We start from the raw sequence: 21,323 nt of genomic DNA on the forward strand, positions 1-21,323 counted from the left end.
TCGTCCTTGAAATCCCTATTTGGGTAGAGAAGACACAAGCTCTGAAGAAGGAGCAGTGATGATATTGCCTCTGATACCCTAAGGGGTTACAAAACCTCAAAACAAAAATTGTTAAATAAAGAAAAATCATTATTTTAAATTTGTTATCAAAAGTAATTAGTGTGGCTTGTAATATTTTTCTTCTCCTTATTTGTGACTGTTTGTATCGCTGTAGCTTTTAGAGAGAAGTCTATCCACCAGGGATGTGTAGCTTTTGCTGTTAAACTGAGCCCTTTGAAACTACTTCAAAATGTCACTGGGAGGGAAAGCTTTGAAGCTGGCTCCTCAGTTACTCAGCAATCCTGTGCCTTCACAGTAGCAGCAGATTTCTCTGTTCTAGCTCAGGAAAAATTGAAGAACTCCTCAGATAACCATGAAAAAGACCAGACCAGGAGGCGATCTTCAAGACTCTCATCTGGTGTTAGCCATGAGATTTTAAATACGGATCATGTCACAACTTCAACAGAAGTTCAGACTTTGAAAGGCACGGTGTCTAACCCAAAGGAGTCTGAGAAGGGTAAGCAGCTTCCTGATGTACTCTGAATTTATGGTGCTGTGCAAGTCTTGGTTGTTGCAAGTGCTACTCTCACTTTTGTAACTTGCAGTTAAAACCTGATTTCAGTGGCCATGCAGAGTAAACTTAAGGAGAGCTTGTTTCGATCTCTGCAACCTTAAATGGTTTTGCTTTTTGAATCCATCTCTGTCAGTAACCCTGTTACTTACTTTATGTGTATGGTGCTTTTTCAGTAGGAGGATGAGTGGCTGATCTCAGCTGCATTGAGAGAGAGCTCCACAGATTGTCAAAAGACTTGGAGGGAAAAGTTGAAGAGATGTGGGTTACCTTTGGGAAAATGAAGTCATTTTTAACTTCCTTTTGATTCAAGAAATAATTTGTGTACTGAATCTGAAGTTTAACCTTCCTGTTGAACTCTAAAAGCACTGAAGAGGATGGTTTTTTGTTTTGTTTTTTTCTTGAACTGCTGGGAGATGACAGTTTTAGTACTGTGTGCTTCCCTGCCTTTCCCTTTTGGGAGCTCTGGTAATGGTGTGAGTAGACCTATCCCACTTGTCTATAGTGAGCTTGTAGCCTGTATGGTTTTTGATTTGATTTTAATTTTTTTTACCCTCTGAAGTTTAGAGGGTAAATACAGGGAGTTGTACTGTACAGTGTTAGTTCTGTGTTAATACAACAGCAAGCAGTCTGAATATGGACGGATGTTTGTCTTTAATATGATGACCACACGCATTGCTATTCTGGAACATTCTTCTGTGTGCATTTTACTCAATCAGAACGTTTCCTCCCCTCTAGTCCAGTTAGAAGTTCCTGTTGAATCTGACCAAAGCTTTGGTGAACAAGCATCTCCTGGAAACACATCCCATAGCACGGTACTCAGTACGGATGCCAGTTTACAAGAAGAAAACACTGAAGACACTGAGTCTTCCTCTGTTACTGTCAGAACTGAAGAACCTGCTGCTGCTACAGGTTCAATTTTTGATTTTGCATCTTAATATTAACACTTTTCTTGAGCCAACTGCTGCCAGGTGCTTCATGCTTTTCAATGTGACTCATGAATTATGCTTTCTTGTAATGCAAACCACAGGTGAAAATGAAAATTTTTACTCCTTATGCATTCAGTTTAGATCTTGGGAAAGCTTTACAGGTTGACAGGAATCTTCCAAAAAGCAGAAATCATACTTTCAAAATGTCTGGGTTTCATATTTTAACATGTGGATCTGGTGATGTTAATAAAAATAGTTGCTTTCAGGGTATTTTTGTCATTCAGGGTTAGGTCAGAGTAACATGTTAAAAGATCAGTTTCTGTTGCTGTGCTGCAGGTGTGTCAGAGCAGTGATGACTGGGAATATCAGCCGTGCATTTCTCTGCCCTGATGTTTTGTCATCTGTCATACTTAAGCCCTAGAATATTTGGATTTTTTTTGTGCAGACATGAAATAAGCAGTGAAGTGTAATTTCTGTTTTTCCTCTCAGATGGAGGAGTGTACTTATCTGTCTTCTTCACATTAAAAGTTCCTGTGGAGACAGTAGGCTAAGCCTGAATGTGACTTATTTTTTGTAGCTTCAGTACTTTTATCTGCAGCTAAGTAGAGAAACTTGAACTACAAATTCCCTTGTGTGTGCCCTATCAGGAAGGCTTTCAATTAGATGGAGCAGACCATTTGTAGGGATTTAGGGTTGCTTAGCAATGCTAGAGTAACCTCTGCATGTTGGCTTTCCTCCTGATTCTGTTCTTCTAGCTTTTCTCCTGCTTGCACATGTCCTCATTCACCCGCCTTGGTGTAACTGTGCAGATGAAATGCCCTCTCCCTGTGCCCCTGGTAACAATTGCAAGTAGGTCTGTAGTGAGAAGTAACTTCTCCATTCTCAGGTTTGATGTGTCAGCAGCCCTTTGCTATTTAAGAGTTAAAGATCTTTGCTTTTCCTCTTAACAAGTGTGATGATGCTGTAGGTCTGCATTGTAACTGTGTGTATCAGTTGGTACCTGTTGGCACTGCTCTGCTTGGTGCCACCATGTGTAAGCACAGAGTGCTGTGGTCAGATGCAGTTTTAAAAAATGCCTCTTGCCAAGGGCTTCTGTTTTCTGACTGATACTCATGTCGCTTTCTGTAGAGTTTTGCAGTGTCTTAACTTCAATAACTAGAAGATCCAAGAAGTATTAAAACTGGGCTGTTGTCACAGCTGTGTGCACATCTGCAGAGATGATTTCTTTCTTCTGCAAAGTTCTCTGGGATCTGAGTTCAGGGCTGGCTTAGTGAGAGCTGTGTGTGTTGGGTGGCAGCAAGCCACACCTGGTAACTGAAAAAATAAATGGATAAAGTGGTCTTCAGTGTGTTTAAAAAAAAAAAACAAAAAAAAAACCAAAGTGTGTATTTGTTGCTAAGTGGGGAGTCTCTTCCCCTTTGTGAATGGCCTTAAAGGATTTGGTTGACAGATTTAGGGATTTAAGTTAAACAGTAGCAGGTGTTTCTTCTATGATTTGCATATTTATGGTCAGCTGAATTCATGGATGCAATTTACAATCACCTTGATAGATTTGTCCCCCTGAACTTGCATAATATACGCTGGGGTGAGATGCTGTGTTTTGTTGAGTAGGAAGTGGAGAAATTATTTGATTTGTACATTTGAAACTCTATAGTGATACTTCAGTCTTACAGTTTGATCTTTAGAGAACCTGACCTCTGGCTGCAGGTAAATGGGGTAGGACTCCAGGGTAATGCTGGTGTGCAACTGGACTGCTGAGAGTTCAAGAATCTGTGATTTCATTGGACATTTTTTGCCATTACTGCAACTTTCCTTTTTTTTTATTTTTTATTTTTTTTTTAATTCTCTGTATTCCTGAGCACCTGCAGTTTGGGTTTAAACTGATGAGAATTCCAGGGGAACGTGTGACTCATGCCAGTGCAATTCAGGTGATGTGAGCAAATAATGAGCTGACTTCATTGGGTGCAAGAAGCAAGGCTGTGATAACATAACTTCTGGTTCACATGAGTACCCAAGGCCTCCAGTATTGCTTGCACACTTTGATACTGCACTTGAGTGAGCTGGATTCTAGTCTGTTCAAGAGTACATGCTCATGCTGAATGTTAGCCCAAGGCTCAGGACTGGTGGTGGTGCCTGAACAGTTTTCTTCTGGTTAATTAAAGTCTTGTCACTTACTGTTAGAAGCACCAGGCATGCTAATGGGAGAACATAAAAAATAGGGGAATTGAGTGTTTTTACTGAGAAACTTGCTAAGGGTGTAAAGGCTGTTACCATATGCTGCTGTAAAAACAAACAAACAAACAAACAAAAAAAAAAAAAAAAAACCCCTTAGGTTTCTATTTTTAAACTAATTCTTAGAATATTATTAAAGTGGTTTGTAGATACAATAATTTTGAAATGATGAGATCCCTGGATCCTGCTGTGGGTAGATCTGTTGTTACAGAGCAGAGCTGTGCTCCATCGGGTTGCTTGGGCTCACTGTTGGCGTCGTGTGGGTACGTTGCACTGCAGGTACCTGCCTGATGGGGGAACAGAAGTGCTTGGCTTTCTCCTTGTGTGAGCAGCAGCGTGTCAGAGATGTGCCATGGGTCCAGAAACATCTCTGCACACTTCCAGCTCTCTGTGTTCTGGAGAGCTGCTGAAGAACGTGCAGCCATGAAAATAACTGGTGCTGGGGGCTGGTGGCTGGGTCAGCTTACTGCATTGGGTGATGATGGAGGAGCAAGAGAGCCGTCTCCCAAAAGGCTTATAGTTGAATGTCAAGCTGTTATGTTCTCAGACCCACAGCTGTGTTCAAGAGTTCTGGGGCTTGGAAAGAAAGCATGTTGTCAGAACACTGATGTGTGGGGGGAAAACACAAAACGGAGTATCTGTTATGTGTGTGGTTCCCACAGAGCAAAGTGTGGGAATTCAGGTGAGGGATAACTTACAGTAGTGCAACTTCGTAACTCTGTACTGTTTGTCGCCTTCAGCTCTTGATTGGAGTTTGATGGGAGCTGATTCTCTTCCTTTAAGAACGTACTACAAAACAACGGAGTGACCCCCATGTGTGGAGTTAGTATTGGTTCTGTGTGAGTGGCAGACCCTGCTACAACACTCACGGTGTATGGGATGAGCAAGGTTGTTACAGCAGTTTTTAAGGGTAAAAGCACTATTTATAGAGGTGTTTGCCCCTTCACTGATCGGCAGAGGGTTCAAGATGTAGCAATTCCAATCACCTGTACCAGCAGATGCAGTTTGTAGTGTTTACCTGCTTATGTTTTAAGAGGTGATGTGTTCTTGCAGGACAGCATAGCTCCGTTTGCCACAGCTGAATTTCCTTCTTTAGACTTTTCCTCAAAATCCTGATTAATTTAATTATATGCGGTAGGCAATAAAAATCCTATTCTGCTGTTTTTTTGGCTCCCCTACTGTTTAGGGACTAGAATTGGTGGCTTAGGATTTAGTTAAATCAAGTCACGCTTCAAGTAAGGGTTTGGCAGCCTGTAGGCGAGCTCTTACAGCCAGGTAATGCACTGCTTCGTGTGTCTGGGAACAGGCTTACAGGCACTCTGCAGCTGTTGGTGTGGCTTTGCTCTTGCAAACTGATTTGACTTCTGAGGTGAGCTGCCTTGGCTTTCCACAGAACAGTTGTCGTGTTTCCCAGAATTTAAGATGCCTTTTTATTTGCATAGACATGCATCAAGGATTTGATTTGCCTTGTGCTTTTCTAATTTTGTCACTTTTGGCTTTGGGTTTCCGTTACAGAGAAGCTGAAAATACTTGTGTCCAGTTTGACAGAGCAGCTGTGTGTCCTGCAGCTTTCCTAGGTAGGCTCCACTGCTCCAGGGTTAAGAGTCACAGTATTAAGCCTAAGTATGTTGTATATATCCATCTCACATTGCAGACTTAAATTTGCTTACAGATACACACTGATCTGGAAACAGTGTTTGTTAAACCTGTCCAAGTGCAAGTAAAGCCTTTAAGGCCACCTTGCTGCTCTGCCCTCTGTGTCGAGGTTGGCATAGGGTCCACCAGGCACCTGCAGGCTTCTGGGGCATTGTAGGCATCCAACAAATTCAGTGCCAGCACAGGGAGAATATGTTAAGTGGAGGATTACATGAAATACTGTCTTGCAATGCCAAAAAAATGCTTTGGGCTCAAAAATGAGAACACTATGTGTGTGATGAGCTGCAATTATTGATGCTTGGCATTCAGTGTAACTGTCTTCTGTTTTCTGTACTTCCTGTAGTTGAGTGGTATCTGGATATTCTGGAGGTGCCCAAATGCTTTTTTTTCCAGTTTAAAATAGGTTGAGAACTGCAATTGGGCAAGGTGGGTTTTTGTTTCACAATTGAGGTCTTGGAAGACTGATTTTTAGGAAGATGAGAAAAAATGTAGTGTGAGCACTAAGATTCAGAGCAGTTGGTGAGCTGAAGGTTTCAGAAGGAAGTTAGTCTGCTGGTGCAGGGATCCAGAGCATGGGATAGGTGATAGCAGCTGGGCAAGGGGTGAGGTTGTAATTGAGGTGTAGACTGACGTGGGACTGGATGTTGTACCCCCAAGGAAGCTCCAGAGTGGTTCGTGTGATTCTGAGGCTGACTGTGCCCAGCTTCACTTTTCTGTAAGCAGGTCAAAATGTCAGAGGTGAGTTTTCCCATTGCTGTGCAGATCTGTGGTTCACGGGTGCCATTACCTACAGAATAGGTAAATCTTGTGTCTGCAGTTCAGGAAGGGTGATGGTAACAAACTGAACAACCTTGAAAATGGCAGATGGAAGCGGTGGATGCTGTGTTCTAGAGAGACGTGATCTGTTTTGTTCAGCAGTAGGTGAGGAAATAGTTCAATTTTAGTTTGCTCTCTTGGGAGGGCAGACAATAGAAACTTGAAGTCTCATCAGTTTAAATTGCAGCTGTTTGTGAAGATCTTTTAACCAGGAGGCAAGTGCTAAATATTCAGTGCACTGGTGGCATTCTGAGATGGATCACCAGTGCCTTGCAGAAGGTTCCCAGGACTGGCAGACCTTAAATCAAGGTGCTGTGCTGCTGCTGAGCATCACTGTCCCAACTGGAGACAATCAAAACAGGGAATTTGAGGGAGGGGAGGGAGCAGGCGCGGGTAGGGGATTCAGAATCTTCTATATGCTGATGTTCTACTGTAAACGTAGTGTTAAATTTGTTCTGAACTGGAAGTTCGTGTCCTTTGGATAGTGCAGCACAAGAGAGGTGAAGTAGACTGCTGAAGTGAATGCTGAATGGATGTTTTTGTCTTTGCAGTGAGAGTTAAGAGGTGCTGTGCTTTGACCTTGAGTTTGTGTGATTAGTAGTGTAGCAGTTGAGTGCCAGGTAAGGATTTTTAGTTTTGGCTTTAGAGTTGAAAGAAATAGTGGGTGGGAGGTCTGTGAGATTTCTTTGTGCTCAGAGAAAGCAGTACGTTCAGTTTGCTTACTCTAGAAAGACAAGTGCCTGAAAATCTGGTGCCAATAAAGCAAAACTGTGATTCTTGCTATAGAAGCTAGCTTTGGTGCTATGCTATGTTCCTCCAGCAGAAAATTCAAATGTGTGTAAGGGTGGAAGTTTCTCCCCTTCACGTGTTGGTGTAATGACAGAGCTTCTGCTGGTGTTTAGCTGGGAGCACAGGCTCCCCGAGGCTCTCCTGGGTGGCAGAGTTGTGCATCAGCTTCAGACTGTTTCCTGGCAGCAGGAATTCTATTGCCTTTATATTTGTAGAGAAGGAATATGCCCCCAAATGCAGTGGCAGTGGTAATAACTGAGCTTTATTCTGAACTTTTTGTGTTTGTCTGTGCTTTCTGTTCCTCTAACTGGATTCCTTTGGCACGTTGCAATGAACTTTTCCTCTTCTTTCCTTCCCCCTCTCCCATGTGTTTGCTAACTCCTTGTTGCTAAACTGATACGATCCTGCGCTCCTCTTCTAACTTGTAGCTGATCATTTAGAAGCTGTTCCTCGTGTCTGCTCAAGAATTTGTCCATCTCAGTGGAAGGAAAGTGCTCCAAGCTTGGGTAAAAGAGCAGGGGCAAGGCTTCATCTTGGTAGCTCTGTGATGTATAACAGCTTTCCTTGTCATCTTCAGAGTCCTTGCCCAATAAATCGTTGGGCCCCACTGCCCCTTTCTGCTGTAGTTAAGTTTCCCCATCTTCATGCCAGTTAAGTTGAAGCAAATTATCTTTCATTGTCCCAGAGAACCTTTCTGGATTTTCTTTCACTGAATCCACCAGCCATTTCCATTCCATCAGCTGGTCCTGTAATGCTTGATTCTTTAAGAATGCAAATTCTGATGGTGTGCAGTGTATTCACATCTTGGTGCTGGCAAACTGTCATTCTGCTAACCAGTTATCCACATTTGTTCCTAAGTCACTACCCCCATTGCTTGAAGCAGTTTCCCTGTCAGGATGTTCTTAATGCAGTGGTGCCAAAACTGTTCCTTTACTCCTTGCTGTTCTCCCTGGGAAACTCCTGAAAGCAGGTGTTCTCATTTTTACTGTTTTCTTCATTCTTTTAACCAATTCAATGTGTCTCTCAGTCCTTCCCTGTGTATCAGCTTCCATAGAACCGTTAGCTGTTCTCTATGAACGACTTCAAGTTTTGTTTCTTTTTCATAAGATAGTACTTAAACTGAGTACGCATCAGATGCTGTTTCCTAGAATGCTTCTACATAACCTTTGTGTCTGTAGTGCAGTAGAATTCACCATTTTTGTTGCTGCCTGCTAAAAATTTCTAAGCAAGCTGTGCTGTTTTCTTATATCAAAACTGTGCTGATGCTATCTTTAACCCTGCCTTCAATCCACTGCTGCATATGTGTGCTAGTAGAAAGCCTTTACTGCTTTTGTCAGTGTTTTGGGTCCTCTTGTGCTGTTTCCAGCTACTTTTAATACAATGTGCTAATTTTAATTAATGCACTGCGTGTCTTCCAGTTGCATCACTTTTGCTTGTGCTGGGTGATAACTTTTAATGCTGCTTCTTAACTCTTTTAGTTTGATAGCACGTGTCAGAATGGAAACGTTTTAGTGCTGACAAAAGAAATGGAAAAATTGTATTTGTAACTGTTCTGTAGACATGACAGCTCCTGTTATACTGCTGCATTGTCCTCTAGCTGCGGTTCTGGTTTGAAGCTATGTGTATGCTAGTGATGAGTGAATACTCAAATTGTTTCTATCTGTGTTTCCAAATTTCTCCTTCCCCTGTGTTTATCAGATGCAGATCCTGGTGGCAATGTCTTGTGTATTTCGTAGCAAAAACTTGAGAAGTTTCTGAAATCCTGGAACTTTTTTCTCTCATTGCTACTTGAGAACTGTTAGTGGATTTCAGTTTTAACTTGAGTAGTGTCCTTCTGACGTGCTGCTTACTGCTCTGTTGTGCTTGGAAGTAATCAGGCCTGGAAGATCAGACAAAGAGATCAGCAAGGAGGCAGCAGAAGAGCTGTAAGCAAAGAAGCATAAGTGTTTTCCTTGTAAAATGCCTTGGCCAAAGATATGCACAGCTAAATGACGTGCTAGATAGAACGTAATGCTCAGCATTCTGACAGAAATAAGCAGTCTCTCTGTAATTCTGTCTTGTGTCTGTAATAGTGCTGGGTGCAGCACAGTGAGGGTGCTGGGTGACTCATTAAAGCACTGTGGCAGATGATTTAGGAGTACAGCAAGGGCAAGTTTTCTCTTAGCCGTAACAGCAGACAGCCTAAAAATTTCATTGTTAGCATTTCACAGCTGACTTGTTTGAATGCATGCTCATTTCTTAACTTTTTTTTTGTAATATAGGAAGCCATTTGTTAAAGGTAGCAAATGCATCGGGGAATTTATCTGTTTTATTCTTACAGTAACAAAACCTTTTAGGAGATCAGATTTTCTTGCATCAAAAAAAGCTGCAACCGTTGATCAAGACCACAAGTTTAAATGCAAGTTCGTGGACTGTTCAAAATCATTCCGCAAAGCCAAGTTATTGCATTATCACATGAAATATTTTCATGGAGTGGACAAGTCTGCAGAATCACAGCAGAACCCGGTAAAAAGGCACATTCAAACCAGAGCTTCTTTGGCTTCTGAGAAAGCTAACCAAGAAAGGTCAAAAAGAGGACGGAGCGCAGCTGGTTCATTGTGTAAGTATCTTGCTGATTTTTTTTCTTTAACAGCAGCAAGCAGGACAGGGTGGAAAACAATTTTCTTTTGGGCTGGAAGAGTCTTCTTATGGCTGCAGCTTGCATATTTCGTTGTGGAGAAGCATAATGATATCTCTAAACATTCAGTTTTAGAGAAGAGAAAAGTGAAGAAATTGCCTCATCTAGAAACACTGATGGAGTTCTGTGATGAGGTGACTGTGCAGCCTGTCTTATTTCTTCGTAACAGCTTTCTCATGTATTAAATCTGTTCTTTTTTCAGAACTACTATCCCTTGACTTTCTGGTCCTTTTTTCCTTCTGTCTGTGTCAAAAGCCTAACTAGTATTGCTGGAAGACTTCTTCTGTCCTTTCTTGTACTGAGGTAACAGTCCGGCGAACTCAACTTCTCTTGCTTCTCACTTTGCTCTTCACATTGCCCAATCCTTTCTCAAGATTGTACTTGTGCTAGTGTAGAAGTCTGCTGGTGGTTTTGCTGGACCTGTGAAAGAAATCCTAGTATTTACAAGTGCAGTTGCTACAGCTGTTCTTGAAAGATACTTCTCACCTGGCAGGTAGTGGAAAGGGAAGACCTCAGTGTAGCCATTGGAAGGGAGGAAAATCAGGACTCTTCTTCAGTTGTAACTGCTTTGCAGTCTTCAGAATGTTATTTCTTCTTCTCTGTTCCATTCTTTGAAGTTCTTTGTTCCTGGTGTATTGAGTACATCAGAGTGACAGTCGTGGTGCCCCTGTGTACTGGTGTGGGTACTGATCGTGTGTCCAGACTGCTCTTGTGGGCAGGTTTCACCTGGTGTCCTGGATCCATGAGTATTACCTCTCTCTTGTCTTCTGACTGACCCTGTTTTGTAAAATCCAACTTTCTCTTTGCCAAATTCTCTGGTCCTTGTAAGTGTTGTTATATTTTCCTCACAAATTTTGATCTTTCATGTTCTGTATAATCAAGGATTTCAGAATCTTTCAAGTTGTTCACTGAGTTACCAGCAGGATGTAGCAGAATGTATCTTGCTTTACATAGTTTCGTGTCTGCCTTTCCTAATGCACCCAGCAAGCCTTTTTTCACTTGAGACATTAGTGCTGGTTCCTAACAAAACAGTGTAGCTAAACGTACTGCTACAACAAGTAAACTGCTTTACCTGGGGTGCTTCTGTAATTTCACATAATGCAAAGGTGTGAGATTTAATTACTTAGAGGCGCCTTTTCTTTAGCTGTGTTAGAATGTGCCAGCTTCTGTCTGTTACTTGGAATGCAGCTTGCATGTAACTTCGCTGCCTGCGGAAGCGGAGCTGGACGTGAGCAGTGAGGAGAGCAGGTGGCACCGCGCTGATCGGAACAGGCTTCTGCTTTGTTTTCATAGCAGGCTTCTGTTCTGCTTTTGGAGATGCTATGCAACTAGTTCAGTTTAAAAAGTAGTTCCCTGCTGACTGTCTTGAATGAACTGACTTGTGGCTCAAGATCTTGACCTTTTCATTACTCCTTTCCTCAAAGTATGTCCTGTTGATGTGATGACATCATCTTGGCAGCACTGGCAGGTAATTGTTTATAGCGTTACTTCTTTAAGTCTCCACTCCTTTCTTTCCTCTATGGTGAGTGGATACTTGTAACCCATGTGTGTGCTTCCTAGCATATCCCTGCAAGTAGCTCCTTGGCTGTGCTGACAGCTGGTGAATAGTGAGTCAAGGTGGAAAGGGTAGAATTTCATTCTTGCTATCAAAGCTGGCTGTTATGGAGACACAGAAGCTTTTCCTTGATGTGGAAAAGGGATGTCATCGTTCTGCATTTGTATTACAGTGCCTGATTACTTAGTTGTTTGTATTTTGCGGAACTTTTTCTTAATTCTTGGGATTTATCCTGTACCACAAATTCTAAAATGGAGTTAATGGGACTTACAGACTCGTACTGTTTCGTGTTGTGTTCTTTTTCCAAGCATCATTTCTGTTAGTAATTACCCGAATAGGAAGACCGTGCTGTGGGATGCAGGAAGGAACAAATCAGATTCTAATTTCTTTATACTTAAGTAGAGATTCTGAAATTTCAGCATTTGAACTTTAGTAAATTGTACAATTGGGAACTGGCTTCAAAAGATTAATGTGGCTAGAAAGACTGATGTGGAAATACTTGTCCTGTCTGTCTTCCTTCTGAGGCAGGAGCTTACCTTGGCTGTGCCAAATTTGACAGATACCTCTCTAAATTTTGCAGTGGCTTTTCATAGCATCATAGAATATCCTGCATCAGAAGGGACCCGCAGGAATCACTGAGTCCAACTCCATTTAATGGAAGTGAAAGAAAGCTGCTTAGCTGGTATTTTAAATTGTCCTTGCCTGATCAGAATGATACAGACTTGAGTGGCTCCTGAATGCTTCTAAGCAATGCTACCTTTCTTTATCGGGAAATACGAGATCATCGTGATGAAAACTCCTCCCCAGTGCTGTAATGCTCAACTCCACGAGGACTGCTCCTATTTGGTCTTTCCTGAAAGAACCATTCTGTGCAGACAATGAGGCAGCTGGTTTGGGGTCTCCCTGGAATATAGGAGCTGCAGGTATTTCTGCCCTCAATTTTTAAGTTGCTTTGCACCTCTGCAGGTATAATATAGAAACAGATGCAACTCCTTAGTTTCAGAGGAAAATCAAGATCTCTACAAAATGTTTTAAGCTCATGCAACAGCATATAAGATTTTTGGGCAGGGCTTTAACATTGCTTCTTAAAGTTTGTCTTACAAGGAAGATGCCTTAGAATTTTGATGATTCAAGTTGAGACATTCTCTCAAATTTGTCACCTCAAAATTGAATGTTGTGTATTGTCTGCTAAATTTTGGGGCAGAGTTGCTTGGTGATGGTGATTGATATAGTGAAAGAAAGGAGTGGAACCATTTTCCATGTCTGTATACTTTATGGTAAAATACTTTTTTTTCTTTCTTTATAGTCACACTTTTTCCTTTGCAAAATCACTGACACTTCACCATTGATAAAACATGTTTGCACCCTGCAAACATTTGATGTAAGTTGTTTCCTCTGAAGATGGCAGCTTTGTTCAGCTCTGTGTGGGCATCCTGTTGTATGTGAAGTACCCACTCAGGGTTTTTGGGAAGGTTTGTTGTGTCCTGACTTGGACCACTTAAAGGGATTTGGAGGCCCATCAGAGCTTGCTTCCTGCCCTTCTGCCGGGGGGTGCTGAACAAATTTTCTGAAGCCTGCAAGTCAACTTGTGGCAGACTTCAGTGCTCGAGCAGCTGCTGGGCCTCGCCTCACATGTGAACAGGTGGGGCACTTTGTGTGCAGAGAAATGCGCTGAAACCTTCTCAGAGTTGGCTGCAGTACTCGTAGTTCTGTTAATAAGCACTCGGTGCTGACGGGCTTCATGCTTCCCTCAGCCTGACAGTCGTACTGGCAGGGACCACCAGCTGCCTATGAAGGTAACTTCATATTCCCAAGACACGGCTCAGCTCTGCAGAGGAGTCTTGCTCTGTGTGAGGTTAAACTGGTTTGGAGAATTCAAAAATACCTTGCAACACGGGGCTGTGTTGTTTGGGGGGTTAGAGTATACATGGAGCCTGAGTCTGGCAAGTTGCTACCAGTGTTGGCCCTGCTGCTGTCCTTGCCTTGAGGAACAAAAGAAATCGGAGGACATGCAATTTGTATTTCAGGGACCACAGAAAATCTCTCCTGCTGATGAGTCCTTTGGTGATTCTTAGGGGAAGAAAACGTGCACTTTGTCAGAGGGCTTGAATTTTTGTATGTGCCCACACTGTTAGAAAAGCATCACGAGTGTCTTAATGTCAGGAACGCATACCTTTGTTTGCTTAGTGATCATAACCACGTGTACAGAGGCTGCAGGGTGGCACGCTTGCTTTGCTGGCTTGAACTTAACGAAGGTGTCCACTGTCACCTGGTGGCTGTTAGCATGTGGCCCGATGGCTCTCAGCTCACTGGGTTTCAGGGTGGTACATTGGGGTGGTTGCCCCTTGGCTTGGTGGAAGAAGGTATGCAGGGCTGCTACGAACACAGGGTTTGTTGTCCCCGGAGGAGGTGAGGAGCTGCGTTAGCAGCCTGTGTTCTGTAGAATTGCCAGTCAGCCTGTGGCTTATCTCAAGATACTGCATGTGGTTTGTGGACTGTGTGTCAAATTCCTTAGTGTAAGTGAAGGTAAGAGGCCTTCCCTTCTTGAAAATACGAAGGATATTCTCAGCACGTGATTTCATAGCTGCTGATGGTGAGCACTGTACAACAGACAGCAATTGGAGTTAAATCTTTTTGATTCCTGTGAAGGTTGAATTATCTTCATAACTGGGACCTGACATCTGTGTTCCTTTGGACAGAAGGCTACTGCATTGCCTGTCACTGAGTTTTGACATGTTCAGGTTTAAGTTCCTCTGGATGCTCTATCTGGCTGGTCGCCATGGTTTCTGCATGGCTGAGATGGTTGAGCACAGTTCTCCATTTTACTACAGCCTACAGTACAGGCTTGTGTTGCTACTTGGTAACCTCAGCGGAGTGCAGGAACAAGTACTTGACAGAGAAGTTACTTATGAGGTGTGTTGAGTGCTCTCAGCTTTTCTTCATCAGGATTTCTGTGACAGGGAGAAGACGGAGATGGAAATGTTCTACAGTAGTGAAGGCTGGCTCAGGGGGCAAGGAGCACAGAGGGCATAGCACACTGCAGGCATAGCACTTGCTGAGAAAGAGGCTGGGGAACGTGCACATTCATAAATAAAATTAGTTGTGGTCATTACAGTTGCTTTTCATTCTTTTGGGGCCTAATTTAGAAATTGGCCTGCTTCGTGTTAGTGATGTTTGAAAGTGTTCTGAGAGGAGAAAAGACTCCACTATTGGAATGCTTAAAAATTTAGGTCTCGTGCTGCAAGTTTAGTCTGTACACTTCCAAAACAAACAAAAACAATCCAAAATGTATTTAATAACTATTACTGCAGCAAGGTACCTGGCATGTGATTGAGAATCTTGGGACTCTTCCAAAAACGTATCACTGGTGGCTGGAGAATATTACAGAAACGGAGTAACCTTTGTGCATTGTAAAAGATGCAACATGTTCTTAAACAGAAAAAAATTCCTACACTTTCACTCTTACAAAGCTAAACAGCCTGATGGGTGTAAAACAGGCCTTGTTCCACCTGGAGACTCTGTACGTGGCTGTGAGCCTGCAGGAAGCATTTTGGAGAGCTGGTGGGATCAGGTTGGCCATAGCATAGTTCCAATGGTGGCTTATGAAATACAGTTGGACTGCTGGGAGAGGAGAAAGTTAGGAGGCCTAAATACCTTGTAGGTATTTTTCTAATGGGATTTTTGTTTTTAAGTTCTGTGAGATGCTATTCTGTAAATAATTCTGGAATTCAAAGCAGGCAGGATGGTAGATAACCAGGAATGCTTATCCGACTTGTTTACACATCTTGTCACCGTGTGCTGACACATTTCTGCTTTGCAGAATGTCTGCTAGGACACTGGTGTCTCAAAAGAAATACCTTAATCTTGTTGTTTTTGTTGTTTTCAGCTACTGTGTACCACGGGAAAAGATTTCTTCTTCCTCCTCAGACAGTTGTTGTGTCCAGTCCACTAATTGTGAAAGTCCCCAGAAGTGATTACCATTAGCGGCAAGTCCTACTAGCATAGAGATGGACTTACACTGCATTAAACTTGTTCCTGTAGGAGACGTTGGTCCTTTTGAAAATGTAAAGTCACTTTGTGTCTCACCAAGGAGTATTCATTTCTGGTTTTAACAGTTCTTTGTGGGAGGGGGAAAAAGAGCTATTTTGTAAGGTCTTGCAGCTCTCAATTTCAGTACACGCCCAGGGAAAGGCAGCAGTGAGCTGCCAGACTGGATGAAAGCCACCTTTATCGTGGTCTTGTATAGGAAACTTGAGCTTTTTGTATCTTTTCTGCCTTCTCTTGTGGCTGATGTAAAGTACTACAGCAAACGTCTGAAGAGTAATCAGCAAGTAACTAAAATTATTATGAACCGATCCTTTTTACTGTATTTATTCGTGAAGTTCTAATGCAGCTTCGTTATGGAAAACTAGGGAAAAAAACCATCTGATGGCCTCATTGCTGGATTTAGAGTTCCTTTGGTCTGAAGGGATCCACCTGATTCTGAAAGGGTCAGAACAAGATGTCTCAGTGTGCCCCACTGAACTTGAAATGTTGGTCAGGACGGAGCCCTTGATTTTCCATCTCCTAAGTATGCTGACTTGGACTCCATCCTCAGCTACTGCTGACTTAAAGGCTTCCAAGTGAGAAACCTGTTGATGTGTACGTCTTCAGACATGAAGAAGGATGCCTTTAGTGTCCACTGAACTTTTGAGATCCTTATGATGTCAGAATCATACATTCTTGACAAAAATCAGTGTTCTGTCAGCCTGGCTACTGGATCTGATTGACAGAGAGATGTGAGTTCATGCTTCAGAGCTGTAAGGTACTTTTTATTCTGTCCACCCTACATGCCATGCAGCCTTTGCTTTTATCAGTTTCAGCTGCCATCTTCTGTCCAGGAGTCCTTCAGTAGAAAGAGTTGCTTGCTGTTCAGTGCCTCAAGGGGCTTGCTAAATGAGAGCTAAATAATTTAACTTCATCTGCAATTCTGTTTTCTGTCGAAGTCATGTCTGTCTATTTCATGATTTTATGAGTTTTAGGTAGCAATTCTGAGTTCTTGCATTACTCCTGGCTGAAAAACTTGTTTTTGGGTGGTATGTACTTAAAACTGCTCTTCCTCAGATGCATGGAGCTCCTATGCCTCTTCTAGCTGCTGGTTACAAAGCACACTTGAGAGCAGGCTGTGGTTCCTCTATTTCCATCCACAGGAGCTCTTTCTTCTCTTTTAGAGGCAACTGTCATCTGACTACAGCGTTGCTGATCCAAACTGTTTCTCTTCCTGTCTTTCTTCAGTGCCACACTATTTCTGAAAGAATAAAGCTCTAGGGATACATTTACATTCACTGTTTCTTTGTGCTTTCTTTTTTATTTAAAAAAGAAGTGACAACAACAACAAAAAAAACCTTACAGGTCTTAGTCTTTAAATCAGCTTCTGCTTGAAGCTGGGTCACGTTGCTGGGACTGAGTTGAGCAGTGCATCTCCTTGGAGGTGCTCTGTAGGGCCAGCCAGGGCTGCTGCTGGGGGAGGAGAGTTCCGTTTTGAAAGTATTTAAAGTTTGGACCTCATCTTTATTCTCTTTGTAGATGCTCCTCTACACATAGCCCTGAGGAGTACCTCGTATAGAGGTGAAAAAATAGAAAAGAGAAGAACTTCTACTGCTGTAAATGCATTAAATAGTCACCGATACTCTGTTAGAGGGCAAACCAAGGAGAACCACGTAGTGAGATCGCTCCGGAAACCTCAGCAGAAGCAAAGAGGTGAAAATGGTGCGCGGTTTTAGTTCAAAATGAACTCACAAGCATTGTTAGGAGCTGGTATACAAATATAAAGCATTTTGCATACCTTCCTGTAAAGTGTTGATTTTTTGAGTCTGTGGTGTGAATTATAAGTGATATTTTTCACCGTTTCTTTGTCGTGGTTTCAAATGAAGAATCAATACAGCAAAACTCAGACATCTTTTTGCTGTACTCGTTGGGTTTAAATGTTCCTGGGTATGGTGCTTAACATTTTCAATATATAAAAATACAGAAATACTTTAAAGTGAGTGAGAACATTTTCATGCCTGTTTGCTTATTGAAAGATACCCTTGGTTGTCCAAAGCATTATGTATTTTAAGCAGTCTTGAACTTTTTGAGATGCATGAACTTAAGAAATAATAATAACTCTTCAGAAATTACTTAATCTATCATATTTCTTCTGATATAAATACACTTTGGTCTTTTCAGATAGTCTGTATTCTGTGCTTGAAGAAATGTCTGGGTGATAGCACTTCACCTCTGTTCAGTGGTACGGGGTGAGCCCTGTTTATCCTAAATCTGCTGTAATGCAGGTGGATAACAGCCATGCAGACACATGAGAATAATTTCCTACATACTGTCAGATTTCTTGCAGCACTGTTTTATTTCAGATTTGTAGCGAAATTTGAGCCACTGTGAGAGAGGTGAAAGAATCTGTGCGTAGTTCACCTCATTTATACCAGATCTTTGTTTAAGAAAGCTGTTATCATTGGTCTGATTCCGTTGGGTGTTCCTTATTTGAGAGTATGGCCTGTAGAGATGAGCTGGGCCTTTCCCTGTGGTGTTGGTGGGCTGTGAGAGAATGCTCGTCCTGATCCTCGTTAGTCTCTTTCCACTCAAGGAAGTTAAACGGGGTTAAGATCTTTTATTCTTCTGGCAAAAAGTCCTTTTATAAAAAAAAAATGTGATGGTGATGAATTTGTATGATTATGTAATACAGTTTGCATTTCTTTTTGGTCTTGCAAGTCTGAGAAGCTGCTTCTAACTATCCAGGTAGCTGCCTTGTTGGGCCATATTCCAGTGAGAGTTCATTAGACTTGAATGTGTTTACAGGAAATGACTTGGGGCAAAATACACAAATATTTGGATTTTTTTTCAGGTTTTTTTTAAGACCATACTGGCTAGCTCAAGGGGAATAAGTATGAGACTGAGGAGCATTTGTTTTGTCACAGTTACAGCTGATGTGTTGAGTGATTGAAGAAACATAGCTTGCCCTCTTGCTGCCTTGAAACAGATCAGGCGATCTGACCATGCAGCCTTCCATTTCCGAGTGGAAGGATGCAGAATGTTCCTTACTGTGTTGATCTCAGTTATTGTCCTTTTCCTGGAAGAATAAAACGAGGAGAGTTACTTGCACCTCTGTATATGAGCTGCAAGAAGGAAATGGTCCCCAGGGATTCCCAAGCTCTGGAAGAGTAGGAGTGTTGGGACAAAGGGAAGCCAGGTGCAGCCGGAAGCTTTGTTGGGGCACACGTAAGAACTTCTTCCTCTAGAATCTCCACGCATAAAGGGTAACAGGAGGGATATCAAGTTTGTTTTCAGCTCTGCCAAACCTGGGATCTGCATGGCAGGCTGCTGTCCATGGCTGCTGGCAGTGTGCAGCTTCAACAGCCCTCGTTAATAACATGAAAACGAGGAACACGAGCAGCGAAGTTACAGGCCTTTGCAAGGCCTGAAGGGAAGGGGTCATAAAAACTGGCAGCTCTTTTGAGGAGATGCTGATGTTTTGTCTCCTGCGTGTTTCATCACAGCTGGTAATCACCCAAACGTCACTGAGGATTCTGGTTCTCAAGGTGGGCTGCTTGTGCCACAGCAGCACAGCCCTGTGTTGTGAGTTAGGAGGTTATTAACAGCGTACTGCGGGGTTAGTGTAACACTCTGGTGGTGTTCTGTGTCCTGAGTCGGGTTCCTAGATGTTAGGCCTAGGAGAGCATTTCTGACAGGAGTGTCTTCAGCTGCTTGCTGTGGTAGCAGTGATCAGTAAATGAAATGACTTCCCGGATGGGGTGGCGAGCAGCCTGACAGCTGAGTGCTCTGAGAGGGATGGAAGGCATCCTCTCACATGGCACTGTGTGGTTGCACCTCGTGGTCTTGGCAGTGTTAGGATAACTAATTTAAGGAACTATGCAAGTATCTAGACGTTCTGCTGGAGAGGACTACGTTTGAAAGGAAGAAGTGAGAAGCAAGTGACAGGAAGTAGCTCAGACTTGTGTGCATTGCCTGGCAGCAGTTACCTCCAGCAAAGGCTCTGAAGACATGTTTGGTGGCTGTGCTTGATTGAAAGCTATCAGCTAATTGTTCAAAAAAATAATTTTTATTCCCTTAAAATAGTGTGGACTGCAGATGGTTCAGTTGGCTGTGCCTTCTGTTCTTTCACCATTACTGAGTGGGAGGTACAGCCAACTGAATCTTTTGTTCTCTGTTTTTCTATGAAGCCTAGCATTTAAGGAACTGGAGTTGGGAGAAAGGGGGGTTGAGTTTTTGTTCTTGTGTCAGACTTCCGTCACAAAGCAACTGAAAAGTTCAGCAGTAAGATTTTCAGTTAGAAATTTGAATTGCAGGATATAGCAGGTGCCCCAGTAATTTCTAAGGGCTCAACCTTTCTACATAATAAATGGGGCATTGGTGTCCACTTGTTTTCTTCTGCATGCTGTTGCAACTTAGTTATGGGATAACCACCCTCGCACTTCAAACAGACCAATTGTGGGGGCTGGCAGTTCTAATGAGTAAGCTTTGTGCTGGTTTTTTTCCTAGTGAACTGGCCATGGTCAACTGAAGAAACCTTTAAGAGAATTAGTAAGTACAATAGGTGTGTATACATCTTCAATATTAAATTGGAATGTTGTCTAATTTCAGCTACTAAAGAACATGAGAAGAACAAAGAAAGAAAATCAAAGGACTATGGAAGGTCCAAGGCAAAGAAGAAGAAAAAGAAGAAAAAGAGGACTAAGCCTGGTAAAGTTTTTTTCTTAGAGCAAAATACTTCGTTATCTTTTGCCTGTTACCCAGTTCCATGCTCTTAAGAGATGGCATTACAGATAAGACCATCTCCTTCATTTATTAGTTCTGATTTCGTGTCATTAAGAAATAATGAAGTTCAAATAGTGATTGGCAAGATGATTAATTTCCTGACTGAGGTGCATCATTACTGCAGCATCACAGCTGATAACAGCACTTATAATGGCACAGAGCAAATCTAACTCTGCATTCAATGTGTTAGTCTAAGTCTGGCCTTTCATTATCTGGTATACTTGTATGCAAGACTAACCCAGTTACAGAAGGTGCAGATCCCATTGATTCACTAATGAGTTGCCCTTGTACCAGACGTTGACATATGAGAGATAGTCATAGGCTTTCTGTTTAAGTGATGGGGTTTGAAAATGCTGATGTCCTCATTTTTCCACTGTTAGCCTTGTGACTGCTGAAATCTTTGCTCGTTTTCAGAGATTCTGATAATGAGCTCTGTTAAACCTGTCACATCCTGATTTTTCTTGGACAAGCTGTCAAGAGATAAATGGGGAAGAGAACTGCAGGTAGACTGACTAGATTGTACTGAAATAATTGTATTACATTTCTGATTACACAGTGCCTACAGATACTAGGTGTTCTGCAAGTCCTCATTCGTGAACTTTGCACAATAACTTCACAAATAAGGATGCTAAGAAACTGCTGTCCCTCTTTCCTTGGGTTTTTGAAATGTAGCATGTTGGCTTCTCGAGACTCTCTCAAGCTTTGTAAGACCCCGATGTGTGTACCAGATGATTTGGGGTACCTGTGGAGGCTGGTTGTGTTCTTGGGTGCTGTGTCCTAGCTTGTGCAAACTGCAGGTTCACAGTTTCAGTGTACAAAAAGTGCAGCACGTCACATTTCTGAGAGTTTTGGGGCAGTGCCAAGACCTTTTCAGTAGCTAAGTACAGTAAGGTCAGTTTGCCATCTCTAATCTGTTCTTGTCAGATCTCATCAGTAATCTGCAACATCTTAATGTGACCTCATTGCAGCCTTTCAGTACCTGAAGGGAGCCTACAAACAGGAGGGGAACCGACTCTTGAAAAGGGTAGATAACAGCAGGACAAGGGAAATGGTTTTACGTTGAGGGAGGGGACATTTAGATTGGATGTCAGGGGGAAGTTCTTTACAGAGAGAGTGGTGAGGTGCTGGAACAGCTGCCCAGAGAGGCTGTGGATGCCCCGTCCATCCCTGGAGGTGTTCAAGGCCAGGTTGGATGGGGCCCTGGGCAGCCTGGGCTGCTATGAAATGTGGAGGTTGGTGGCCCTGCTTGTG

General features: G+C 42.5%; 1 protein-coding gene across 9 annotated transcripts in view; it reads left to right on the forward strand.

Moving 5' to 3' along the window:
• PHF20 (PHD finger protein 20) overlaps positions 1–21,323 on the forward strand; it is a 64,186-nt gene that overhangs the window by 22,513 nt on the left and 20,350 nt on the right. For 6 of the 9 annotated variants that reach the window (XM_042835512.1, XM_042835518.1, XM_042835515.1 and 3 more), the window contains 5 exons: positions 380–556; positions 1,349–1,522; positions 9,353–9,631; positions 16,830–17,012; positions 19,899–19,997. In XM_042835512.1, coding sequence (XP_042691446.1) covers positions 380–556; positions 1,349–1,522; positions 9,353–9,631; positions 16,830–17,012; positions 19,899–19,997 — 912 coding nt within the window. The remainder of the gene's footprint in view (positions 1–379; positions 557–1,348; positions 1,523–9,352; positions 9,632–16,829; positions 17,013–19,898; positions 19,998–21,323) is intronic. The other 3 variants (XM_042835517.1, XM_042835519.1, XM_042835520.1) reach the window with 3 other exon arrangements.

The sequence above is a fragment of the Centrocercus urophasianus genome, unplaced genomic scaffold (genome assembly GCF_019232065.1).
Source record: "Centrocercus urophasianus isolate 14NV4802_14NV808 unplaced genomic scaffold, USGS_Curo_1.0 seq_53, whole genome shotgun sequence".
NCBI classification, from domain to species: domain Eukaryota; kingdom Metazoa; phylum Chordata; class Aves; order Galliformes; family Phasianidae; genus Centrocercus; species Centrocercus urophasianus.